The 13,691-nt window shown below is 39.0% G+C and overlaps 1 protein-coding gene across 1 annotated transcript; it reads left to right on the top strand.

Moving 5' to 3' along the window:
- The first annotated feature begins 4,223 nt into the window (after positions 1–4,223).
- LOC116521635 (vomeronasal type-2 receptor 26-like) lies at positions 4,224–12,931 on the top strand. Its single transcript, XM_032236296.1, has 4 exons — positions 4,224–4,454; positions 7,870–8,097; positions 11,344–11,470; positions 12,021–12,931. Exons 1-4 carry the CDS (start codon positions 4,224–4,226, stop codon positions 12,929–12,931), a joined length of 1,497 nt encoding a protein of 498 aa, XP_032092187.1.
- The last annotated feature ends 760 nt before the right edge of the window (positions 12,932–13,691 follow it).

The following is a 13,691-nucleotide window of genomic DNA, read 5'->3' as shown; positions in this document are numbered from 1 at the left end:
GGCCATGGGAGCGGTGAGTGCTGCCACATGTATACTGGCTGGTTGCGAACAGCAAGGAGGTGACACGGAGCTGGATCCAGGCGATGGTGATTGCCTCTCTTTGGGAGGGCTTCTTCCCACCGGCATTAAAGATTGCGGTGGTGAGATCCCTCCTGAAGAAGCCATCGCTGGATCCAGCCATTTTGAACAACTATCGTCCAGTCTCCAACCTCCCCTTTATTGAGAAGGTTGTTGAGAATGTGGTGGCCTCTCAACTCCGACGGTCCTTGGATGAAGCCGATTATCATGGTATCCTTCTGCGACGGTTGCGCGAGGTGGGGGTGGGAGGCACCATTTTTCGGTGGTTTTCCTCCTACCTCTCGGAAGGGTCACAGTCAGTGTTGGTCGGGGGCAGAGGTCAACCCCTAGGCCCCTGAAATATGGGGTTCCTCAGGGTTCAGTCCTGTCCCCCCTCCTGTTTAACATCTACATGAAGCCACTGGGTGAGATCATTCGACAGCACGGGATAAAATACCATCAATATGCAGACAATACTCAGTTGTATCTGTCTGCTCCGTGCCAACTCAGTGAAGCGGTCGACGTGATGTGCCAGTGCCTGGAGGCTGTCAGGGTCTGTATGGGGGCTAACAAGCTTGTGCTCAATCCAGACAAGATCGAGTGGCTGTTGTGTTTCCCTCCCAAAAATCTGGTTAGCATTCCATCACTCAGACTGGGGGGTTAAATTTTATGCCCCTCAGACAGGGCTCGCAACTTGGGAATCCTCCTGGATCCACAGCTGACTTTAGAACATCATTTGTCAGCTGTGACCAGGGGGGCATTTGCCCAGGTTCGCCTGGTGCACCAGTTGCGTCCCTACCTGAACCGGGAGGCACTCGCAACAGTCACTCACACCCTCGTGACCTCAAGACTGAACTACTGCAATGCGTTCTACATGGCGCAGCCATTGAAGAGCATTCGGAGACTTCAACTTGTCCAGAATGCAGCCGCGCAAGCGATTGTGGGTGTACCTCGATGTTACACCTATCCTCCGCGAGCTGCACTGGCTTCCAATCGGTCTCCGGATACGCTTCAAGGTGCTAGTTATTACTTATAAAGCCCTTCATGGTATTGGACGTGGGTACTTGAGAGACCGCCTGCTGCCAATTACCTCCCAAAGACCCATTAGATCGCACAGGGTCGGCCTCCTCCAGGTTCCATCCACCAGCCAATGCCATCTGGCTATGACCCGGTGGAGGGCTTTCTCTGTTGCAGCTCCGGCCCTTTGGAAAGAACTCCCCACGGAGATTCGGACCCTCACCTCTCTCCTGGCTTTCCGAAAAGCCGTTAAGACCTGGCTGTGCTGGCAGGCCTCCCTTCCCCTCTCGACAGGTGTGGTTGTTGGTTATTTTAAATGCCTGTTTTATATTTGTATGTTCCCTTTCCCGTTTGAGTTGTTCGCCACCCTGAGTCCCTACAGGGAATAGGGCGGCATATAAGTAAAATAAAACTTCAAACTTCAAACTTCAAACTCCGAAAAATATGGTAGTCCATTACCAAAAACTCAAATGTTTAATCATAAGAGAAGTGAGTGTGACTGGATGGTAATCATGAAGGCATGCGATTATAGTTTTAGAGGGGGCACTGATACAGCATGTACCATATCTTAAAACATGTCAGAAAAGTGGAGGGGCAGAAGAGATATGCATTTAACTAAATTGGGAGACTGGGAGATGAGAAGGGAGAATTTATCTGCCTACTAATCAATCTCTTGTTCTATTAATCAGCATTGCTTTCCTTGGATTGAGAAAGCAGGACTCAACATCTGTTATGATCCCAAGATCAGTTCATTCTCCCCTGATGAGGAGCTGTCAAGAGATGAGTCACATAATTTCTTCAACTGGAAAAAGATTTGAATAGCTTTTGGAAAGGGAATTGCCTACCTACCTAAATTAATTAAACTTGTTTTTTTGGGGGCATGCACAGAACCTAGGGGGACGGAGCAGTTTAAGTTTACCATTAGCAACAACTCCATGAGGCTCAGTAGGTGGCATTATAAATCACTCAGATGATAATTATTGTAATCTACAACTTTAGATATGCATAAAAACAATAGAGAGTCTATTTCATTGTCCCAGGCAAAGTGTGGTGAAAAAGATGTGGCTGCACTCTTATGAATGGAGCCAAATTACTTTGGCATTCAACATACTTTGCCATGGATTTCTACTCTCTTTTTTTCTCCTCCAAGCTTCTTTCAACAAGATCTTGAACCCCATTTGCAGTAAGAAACTACATTTTCAGCTTAGATTCCCTGCTCACTTCAGTGATGTAGTCATTGGAGAATTTGTGTCTACTATATATTCTGAATTGCCTTTACTGCACTTTATGGAATTTCCAGAAGGATTTTTGACAGGAAGGCAAGTACTCCTTTGAAAGAAAATGATGTGCCCTTCAAGGGTTGGGTTTTTTTTTAAGGGGATTGTATTCAAGATATAAAAGACACAGAGGCTCAGTGACTAAGAGACTGAGCTTGTCAATCAGAAAGTTCAGCAGTTGGGCAGTTGAAATCCCTAATGCTGTGTAGCGGAGTGAGCTCCCATTATTTGTCCCAGCTTCTGCCAACCTAGCAGTTTGAAAGCATGTAAAAGTGCAGGTAAAAAAATAGAAACTTTGGTAGGAAGGTAACAGCATTCTGCGTGCCATCGGCATTTAGTCATGCCGGCCACATGACCATGGAGACGTCCCAACTAGAGTCGGGAACGACTAGCACATATGTACGAGGGGAACACCTACCTTTACTTTTCAAGATATTCTGATTACATTTTTTCCACTTTAGATGAGAATTAAAGCTGGTTTAAACATGGTTTTTATTTATTCATTTGTCTTGGTTAATGATGTTTCAGGTGCTGGAATATAGCGGTTGAATGTAGCCTTATAGATGTGGTTTTGCATGTGGCAGTTGTTATACATGAATTAATCTCTTCGTGAAAAGATTTGTTTTTTTAATGAAAATTTTGAAAAAAATTGGTTTTAATTACACTGTTCCACTATTTTTTTTAATTTAGCATTCAAAAGAAAAAGAAACCACATCAAAACTATTTAGAGTGAATATTTAATAAAAGTTGTAAGTACTCTACATCTTTGATTCCCATACTATGTAATGACACTGTTGGGATTTTTTCACTTATTCCTTATTTGCAAACACTTCTATATACCAAGACTTTTATTTTATAAAGAATGTGGTTGCTTGAGTTTTCTACTTATCATGCAGTGAGTCTCCTTGGTACTTTAAGGCACACAAGGAAGGGACATCTTTAAATACATGAATGTGTAAAAATGATATATCTTAAGCAGGGATTGGTTGATGCTGGCATTGCTGCCAGTTCACTTTGCACATGCTTCGTATACTGTCAGCTGTAAATTGTTCTGAGCATGCACAGAACATAAAAAATGACTGAAAAACAAGCCAACAATGGACACCGGGAACCGATTCGGGGGTGGGGGGGGTGGGCAGCAAGCTGTCCCTATCATTTTGGCAAATATATCTTAAGTATTTGGATTGTCATTAATAGATGGTACAATCCATCAGCTTCTGCCCTCCAGTTGAATTGTTGCCCTACATACATGAAACAATCCTTGCAATTGCATTAAACCTCTGTTTTAAACTTCTCAAAATGTGATGCACAAATGCTGTCAGATCCTCAAGTGAGATTCAGACCCTCCAATTCGGTTCCTCACTCGATGCCTTCCTCACTTCTGGAATGTCTTAACTTGTGAATTTTAAGAATCAAAGCTTTTGTCCCATATTACTTTTCTTGCCACATTTGTTAAGTGAATCACTGCAGTTCTCAAATTAGTAAATTTTGTGAGGTGAATCTGGTTTCCCCATTAACTTTGCTTGTCAGAAGGTCCCAAAAAGTGATCATGTGATCCCAGAACACTGCAACTGCCATAAATGTGAATCAGTTGCCATGCATCCAAATATAAATCAGGTGACCAAGGGGATGTGGTAAGGGTTCTAAGTGTGAGAAATGGTCATAAATCACTTTTTTTCAGTGCCGTTGTAACTTTGTATGGTCTGTTGTAAGCTGAGGACTTCCTGTACTCATTCAAGCAGACAAATACATCATTTGAGGTGTGGAGAAAAACATTAATATTGTAGAACTAAATTAAATTCTTCTTGCAGGCCATTGCCTAAAAACTTACAGCATGTCCTAGCCTTCAGTTTTGCCATTCAGGAGATCAACATGAATGACGACTTCTTACCCAACATCACCTTGGTCTCCAAGATACATGAGAATGGTTTTCAGGCAATGAAAGCCTCTCGAAACCTCTTGGATCTCTTCTTTCTTGAAAGCTGGTGTCCCTTCAATTACAGAAAGGGAAAGGACCAAAACATCATGGCTGTCATTGGTGATCTTCCTTCCCAGAACACCATCCAGATAGCCAACATCTTAAATGCCTACAAAATTCCACAGGTAAGGATCTGGGCTCACATAAATGCTCAAGAACGAAGAGGAAAAGGTGGTAGTTAAAAAAAACTAAAGGAAGACCAAAATTGAGGGTAATCTCTCAAAAGCAGATCAAGTTTTTATTTGTTTATTTTGTCAGAGAAATGCAATGCATCAATTACTATTGCAACAGGAGTAATTCTTAATAAGCACAAACATTACATTTGGTATGTAAGAAATGGTGTAACTGTCCTTCTTGCTATCTTGATTCTTCTCCTTCTCTTTCTCCTTCCCCTTCTCCTTCCCCTCCTCCTCCTCCTCCTCCTCCTCCTCCTCCTCCTCCTCCTTCTCCTCCTCCTTCTCAGTGTCAAGCTTAGACATTATTAACTGATATTGTAGCAGTGTGTCTGATATAAAGTGATGAATGGAAAACTAATGAAGGTCTTATAGCAAAAGCTATAAGGAAAGACTTGTTGATCCCCAGATTTAATATTTAAGTCTCCCATCAGGATTTTTGATTGAAATAAGGTCCAAAAGAAATGTACTTCCTTCCTTCTTGTTGACATATCTGCAAAAACAGTACCTAGTCTAAAAGCACATCATTATTATTCCCACTCTGCAGCTCAGTTTTGGCACTTTTGACCTGGCATTGAGTGATAAACAGCAGTTTCCTTCTTTCTTTTGGATGACTCCAAATGAAAATCTCCAGTATGTTGGGATTATTCAGCTCTTGAAATATTTTGGATGGAATTGGATTGATCTCCTCATTCCAGAAGACGCCACTGGAGAGAAATTTCTCAGAATTCTGAGACCAAAATTCATCCAGAGTGACATTTGCATTTCTTTAATTCAGTTTGTTCCAAGAGTGACCACTTATAACACCAGTTTCATACGGAAGAGTAATCTAAGTAACATAGGACGTCTCCTGTGGTATAGTAAAACCAATGTAAAACTTGTTTATGGGGACATGGAATCTATAGAAGGTTTACGAATAATTCTTGAAAGCTATGAAATTCATAGCAGGTGCCCAATAGAGAGGGTTTGGATCATAAGTGCTCTCTGGGATGTCACATCTGTCTTTGAGTCAAAGAAATTCACCACTTTGTCCTTTAATGGCAGCTTGTCTTTTGCCCTACACACAAATAGGGTTCCAGGCTTTCAAGAGTACCTGGAGAACCTAAATCCATATCACTCTAAAGTGCCTTTGCTACCTGTGTTCTGGGGTGCCGCATTTATCTGTTCATTTCCAATAAGCAGTATACTTGCACCAGGCAAAAGAAAATGCACTGGGAAAGAGGATTTGGGGAGTCTCCCTGGAACTGTCTTTGAAATGGAGATGTCTGGCCAGAGCTACAGTATTTACAATGCTGTGTATGCTGTAGCACATGGTCTCCATGCTATATATTCATCCAGAGCCAAGCAGAAGACAAAAGGCAATGAAGAGAAGTGGAAATTTCTGAAAATCCAACCTTGGCAGGTGAATTACATTGCCTTTCAATGGGAATGTAGCCAAAATAATATAGTTATTTAATGTTTACAAAATTCACAAAGTATCCTTTTATGAATGAAGACAAATATACTTGTCCCAGGATATTGATGAGAGATTGAATCCGGGTCGGTCAATGGCACAAGAGATTTACTCATCCGTGTTTCCAGACTCATGCTGGAATCCATCTTCAGGATATTTATCTCTACTGAAATACATGCTTTGGGCTGTTTGATTTATTTTTTTTGAACAATTCTTTTTATTTTTTAACAATTTAAAAGATAAAAATTCAATATCTAGATAAAAAGTGTGTTTGCGGATTCATTCCCTGATTACCTTTTCCAGAATCTTCCCAGGTATTGAGGTCAGGCTGATAGATCTGTAGTTTGCTGGATTTATCTTTTACCCCTTTTTTGAAGATGGGAACTACATCAGCTATTTTCCAGTTCTCTGGTAGTTCCCCACTACTCCAGGACCTTCAAAAGATATAGTTCAGTGAGATCATGTCTGCCAGTTCCTTCAGAATCTTGGGATTTAATCCATCTGGTTCTGATGATTTGAATTCATCTAAGGCGGACAGGTGCTCTCTTACCATTTTCTTGTCTATTTTGAGTTCTATTCCTGATATGTTTTTCATAGTTCTGTTTTTGATAGGTTGAAGTGTTTTTTTTTCCTTTTGTTTAAAGCCAGATGCAAAAAATGAATTAAGCAGTTCCTCTTTCTCTCTGATGCTCATCATCTTCCTGCCATTTTCTCCCACTGGTAGACCAATTGTTTCCTTGACTTTTTTCTTGTTTTTTACATGTTAAAAGAAGGGTTTTTTGGCATAAGACTTTGAGCAATAGCTTTCCTTATTTCATATTTGCAGCCATATTTGTTGATATTCTGCCTTAATTGGGTGCCCCGCTTTCCACTTTTTATACTTGTTCTTTTTGTCTTTCAAATTTATAATTTTAGTTGTGTAGAGGCTTCATGGTATTCTCTGAAAATGCTTAATCCTTGTGGAAATTTAGATTTTTATTTACAGATATTATGTTAGACATAGGGAAGTAATCTTTTCCCAGAGGCGTTCTCCTTCCTTTCCAATCATCAATCCCCCAAAACTCTCAAATCCAATAAAAGACTACAATTTTGCAACATTTTGAACTTGAGTAGCAGAAGAAAAATTCACCAAAGTAGACAGAAGGAAGAATTTTGCATAATAATAATAATAATTGATGAAATGAAAGGCAAGGGTAGGATAGAATGACAAAACTTGTCTTTCTCTGAGATATGTTTGGTGTAGGCATTTTCTGTCCTATGCCTGAAGAAAAGTTGATTTAATATATCAAGGTCATCATTGAACTTCTTAGTCATGTTTTATTAAGTAGAACTCCAATAAATACGTTTTCTTGGGTTATCCATTATATATATTGGGCTTGGCACAAAGAAGAGGGAGTCAAGATATTCTCTAAAGCACTTGAAGGCAGGACAAGAAGCAATGGATGGAAAACAATCAAATAGAAAACCAACCTAGAACTAAGGAGAAATTTCTTGAGTTAGAACAATTAATCAATGTAATGACTTGCTTCCAGAGGTGGTAGGTGCACTAACACTGGAGGGTTTTAAGAAGAGATTGGATAACTATTTTTCTGAAATGGTACAAGGTTGGACAAGAAGAGTAGAAAATATCTAACTTCCCTTCCAACTCTTTTATTCTATTATTCTGTAATATTTCTTAGCAATTCCTTTTATTCCTCATGAAGTACAAATAAGCAATATATATACAAAAATATCTTAAACATAGAAATATGAATATAGTCCTGCAAAACAGAATTATGCCATTGGAACATAAAAAATACTATCAACTCAAATTTTGATTATTCATTAAAAACTGGTTGAGCACCTTTTGATAAATCCCATGTTGTATTGTCTGCTATTGACACCAATTTCTCACTAGTCTCTCTTATCGTTTAGCTTCGTTTATTTCTGAAAAACCTCCATTTCAACAATAGTGTTGGGGAAGAAATAGCTTTCAATGAGAATGGAAACCTGGCAGCAGCATACGATATCATCAACTTGATTACTTTCCCCAATCGATCCTTTCAGAAGGTCCAAGTTGGACATATCGAACCTCAGAGTCCTCAAAAGGAAGACTTCACCATAAATACAACTGTCATTGTATGGAACCCCAAATTTAAACAGGTGAGTTAAACAAACCAAAGAAAACATGGGGATATTTTCTCAAATTTCTAGTATTTTAAACCAGCAATCTTAGAGTAGTTCCAAGATCATTTGATATCTTCTTAATGTTGTTAGAACACTCTTGTATTCTGGAAAAATGAAGAAGTTCTCAAATCTACATTGCACTTTCAGATTGTAGGGAAAGGGAGCTCTGATCTCTGGGGTTATGGACCCTCTGGGTTCAGGGGCTTCTTCAGAGCTTAGTGAAGTGGGAGATTCATCTTTTGAAAGGTAACATTGAATGGACGATTTACCTTTCTCCTTTAAAATAATATATGAAAAATTACAGTTACATTAATAAAAACAAAAAGGGAAAGATACTACTCTACTCTACTCTAAGATTGCTATATATATATATATCGATTCCCAAACTTGGGTATGGCTAGCTGATGAGAGCTAAATAGCTTGAAATAGATCTATACTAGTCTCCCTTTATTTATTTATCAGCATAAATATATATATATATATATATATATATATATATATATATATATATATATGTGTGTGTGTGTGTGTGTGTGTGTGTGTGTGTGTGTGTGTGTGTGTGTGTGTGTGTGTGTGTTTTTATTTGTGCTGATAAATAAATAAAGGAAGACTAGTATAGATCTATTTCAAGCTATTTAGCTCTCATCAGCTAGCCATATCCTTACTGGGATTCGAACCTGTGCTCTATTGCCTCCCAGGCAGGGAGTTAACCATTTGAGCTACAGAGAACGACTCCTTTTATCAGCCAGCCAGGGTGGGAGGTATATACTTAAAGTCACAACCCCTGGTATGCCCAAGTGTGGGAGGAAGGTCACACTTCCACTCTCTGTCATTAGGCTCGTCACAAGAGTCCATCCAGACAGAAACCCAATATTTTTACTGTTGCCTTTGTTATATTTGTGTTTTTATTTGTGCTGATAAATAAATAAAGGAAGACTAGTATAGATCTATTTCAAGCTATTTAGCTCTCATTAGAGCTAAAGAGCAATAGAGCACAGGTTCGAATCCCAGTAAGGATATGGCTAGCTGATGAGAGCTAAATAGCTTGAAATAGATCTATACTAGTCTTCCTTTATTTATTTATCAGCACAAATAAAAACACAAATATAACAAAGGCAACAGTAAAAATATTGGGTTTCTGTCTGGATGGACTCTTGTGACGAGCCTAATGACAGAGAGTGGAAGTGTGACCTTCCCCCCACACTTGGGCATACCAGGGGTTGTGACTTTAAGTATATATATATATATATATATATATATATATATGTATGTATGTATGTATGTATGTATGTATGTATGTATGTATGTATGTATGTATATATATATATATATATGTATATATATATATATATATATGTATATATATATATATATATGTATATATATATATATGTATATATATATATGTATATATATATGTATATGTATATATATGTATATGTATATATATATATGTATATATATATATATATGTATATATATATATATGTATATATATTTAAAGTCACAACCCCTGGTATGCCCAAATATGGGAGGGAAGGTCACACTTCCACTCTCTGTCTTCGGCTCGTCACAAGAGACCATCCAGACAGAAACCCAATATTTTTTTTTACTGTTGCCTTTTTGTTACATTTGTTATATTTATGCTGATAAATAAATAAAGGGAGACTAGTATAGATCTATTTCAAGCTATTTAGCTCTCATCAGCTAGCCATACCCATGTTGGGAATCGAACCTGTGCTCTATTGCCTCTTAGGCAGATGTGTTAACCATTGAGCTACAGAGTTCGACTCCTTATCAGCCAGCCAGGGTGAGAGGTATATATTTAAAGTCACAACCCCTGGTATGCCCAAATATGGGGGGAAGGATGGATGGATGGATGGATGGATGGATGATTGATAGAAAGATAGATAGATAGATGATTGATATATATATATATGATAGATAGATAGATAGATAGATAGATAGATAGATAGATAGATAGATAGATAGATAGATGATTGATAGATAAATGGCAGATAGACAGATAGATAGATGGATGGATGAATGGATGGATGGATGGATGGATGGATGGATGGATGGATGGATGGACGGATGGATGGATAGATAGATGGATGGATAGATGGATGGATGCATGCATGGATGGAAGGAGGAATGGAGGGATGGAGGGATGGATGTTTGATATATAGAAGATAGATAGACAGACAGACAGACAGACACACTTCCCACTGATGAGTTTATCTGACTTTGTAGTCAATGTTTGAATTATCTGAGGCATAAAGTTATGACACCTATTTTCCACCTCAGTGTAACATAAACATCTCATTTCCCTGGAGCTTCACGGGAAATCTTTCTCTTGCCACCATCTCCTTTTGCTTCCCATTGCCAATTCAAAAATCTGGGGCAGCTTCTAGCCATTTAGAGATTCAGTGTGTTTTTTCTCTTCATTTTCTCAGAAAACTGAATAACATTTCAGCAGGCACTAGTGCTTATGTGTTTTGAAATGCAGGCAAGATTGGACTATTGTGTTATCCCATTTTATGGTTCATCACAGAATACTACAGATGGACTGTGGACATATACCAAAGTTGGCATCACCCAAGTCCTGTGCTCACCACACTTGCAACACTCATAATTGTCAGGTGGTTTTTTGATAATTGAGTATGTTCAGAAAACGGGAGGCAACTGAAGCTGGACAATCTCTTTGTTTTGGTTGACCCATCCTATGCAATGAAATAGGGGAAACCACCCTTGAGTGGCAACATAACATAGGAATAATTGGAAAAGGATACCAAATGCTAAACAGGAATATTTTTTGCTGTCAGCTCAGCAGTTTCAACACTCTTTCCCATACATCACAAATTTATTTTGGATTTTCTTATTACCATTGAAATTTAAAATAGCTCATTAAGGTCATGAGAAACATACTCTTTCATGATCCTCTTTAGGACATCTCAAGTTCCTTTATGTAATGTGAAGAGGTGTCCGGATTTGGATCTGTCTTCAAATTTTCAATAGCAGTTCAAAGACTTTACATATTTTAACTGCTCCTCTGACTGAGTCTAGCAATCGGTCCTAGGAATTCTAAATTTTGCATTATTAGAAATTACAAGAATCTGTGGTGGAGGGGTTGGATTTATTTTAAGAGAATGACTGCTGACTGATTGATTCAAAGCTTGATTATAATCCATTTTACTGTCTTCCTCTGGCCATTCTCATTAGACACCACCTTCTGCCACCTGTGTAGAAAGCTGCCATCCTGGGTACCGGAAATTGATTGAGGAGGGAAAACAGGTTTGCTGCTATGACTGTGTCAAGTGTTCAGAGGGAAGCATTTCCACCATGGTTGGTAAGAAAAAAATATCTATGTTTCTTTAAAAATACATTTTGTTCTAACCAAGTTTGGGTTATTTAATGTACCATATTTTTCAAAGTATAAGACGCACCATTTCCCCCACAAAAGAGGGTGAAAATCTGGGTCCGTCTTATACATTGAATACAGGGTTTTTGGCCTCCAAAACCCCACCCCTCTTTCACAAAAATGGATGTACAGAGGGTTTGGGAGGTCTGCAGAGTGCAAAAAAAAAATTTTTTAGTTCACCTCTTCAAAATCTTATACTCCCCAAAATACGGTGGTTTTAAAGAAAAGCATGGATTGATTGGGATCTCTCACCAGCCTTCTTCTTTTTAAAGTAAAAACATTTCTTTATTTAATTGTGTAATCTCTTGTTCAAGAAATGTAGTCTATTGAATAAAAATAAACTTTAAAAGGATTTTCTTAAAGCAAAAATTTTAAGAGGTTTATTCTCTCCCAAAACAACTTCAGGATGGAATAATTTTTAAGAACTTAATTCTATTCAATGTGTAGACTTTTTAGAGAGTTTATTTATGGTTTTCAGATTCCAACCAATGTAAGAAGTGTCCCGCAGAGCAATATCCAAATGAGAAACACTATCAATGTATTCCCAAAATTATCACCTACTTATCCTACAAAGAAGTCCTGGGAGAAGTCCTGACTGGCTTTGCTGTTTCTTTTGCTGTCATCACAATTGTGGTGATGGGGACATTCATCTTCCACCAGAACACTCCCATCGTCAAAGCCAACAATTGGGATATCACCTGCACCCTGCTTGTCTCACTCCTGCTGTGTTTTCTTTGCTCCTTCCTCTTCCTCGGATGTCCAGGGAAAGTCACATGTCTGCTCCGGCAAGCAGTTTTTGGAGTGGTCTTTTCCATTGCAGTGTCTTGTGTGTTAGCCAAAACCATCACTGTGGTTCTGGCCTTCATGGCCACAAAGCCAGGGAACCGCATGAGGTGGTGGGTGGGGAAAAGGCTTTCCGTCTCAGTCATTGTTTTTTGCTCCCTTATTCAAACAAGCATCTGTGCTGCCTGGTGGACCATTTGTCCTCCTTTCCCAGAGTTGGACATGCATTCCCAGCTGGATGAGATCTTAGTGCAGTGCAACGAAGGCTCGGAGATCATGTTTTACCTTGTCCTGGGCTACATGTGGCTTCTGGCCCTCATCAGCTTCACAGTGGCCTTCTTTGCCCGGAAGTTGCCCGACACGTTCAATGAAGCCAAGCTCATCACCTTCAGCATGCTGGTCTTCTGCAGTGTTTGGGTGTCCTTTGTGCCTACGTATTTGAGCACCAAGGGGAAATCCATGGTGGCTGTGGAAGTCTTCTCTATTTTGGCCTCAAGTGGTGGTTTACTAGGTTGCATTTTCCTGCCCAAGTGCTACATTATCATACTGAGGCCAGAGCTGAATACGAGAGAGCAGCTAGTTAGGAAAAAGAATGGTGTGATTTGAAGAGCAACATGAATGATGGCTGAATTCTATGATGCTATAAAAAGAACATGACAATAATCAGCCAAAAATGTCATTCAGGAATAGTTGTCTTTTCCCATTTTTCAATAGCAATAACATTTAGATGTGTATACTGCCCCATAGTGCTTTATAGCATTGTCTGGGTGGTTTACTATGTAAGCATTCTTTGCATACTGCACCCAAAATCTGCGTCCTTTCATACTTGGAAGGATGGAAGGCTGAGTCAACCTTGAGTGCCTTCAGGATTGAAGTCAAGGCTTTGGGCAGAGTTTAAAGGAAAATTTACTCTTATGATGCACTCTGGGTTCTTAATGTAAGAAACGTCACAAACGCACAATATCAAGGAGAAAAAAAATGTGCACAACGTTTTCTAAATGAAGACTTCTTTGTTCAGAAATAAATTGCTTGGGTTTTCCAGAATTGATCTAGTTTACTGTGTAAGATTTTATCTCATTTATATTTAGACTTAGACTTAAACTTAGAATAACTTTATTGTCATTTTAAATGAACACTAATCGGCATACATTAAAATGAAATTTCATTCCATACAGCTCTCAAAGGGTCATCTCCTCCAGTATACACTACATAAATATGATAAATAAGTATTGTATTGGATTGGATTTATTCAATTTGTATGCCGCCCTATTCCCGAGAGACTCAGGGCAGCTAACAATCGAAGAGGGGAGTGGGTACAAAATAAAAATAAAAAGACAAACACAGCCAGGTCTTAATGGCTTTGCGG

The sequence above is a fragment of the Thamnophis elegans genome, chromosome Z (assembly GCF_009769535.1).
Source record: "Thamnophis elegans isolate rThaEle1 chromosome Z, rThaEle1.pri, whole genome shotgun sequence".
Taxonomy (NCBI): Eukaryota; Metazoa; Chordata; class Lepidosauria; order Squamata; family Colubridae; genus Thamnophis; species Thamnophis elegans.
Note: the sequence above shows the minus strand (reverse complement) of the source record. Positions and strands in the feature narration are given on the sequence as shown.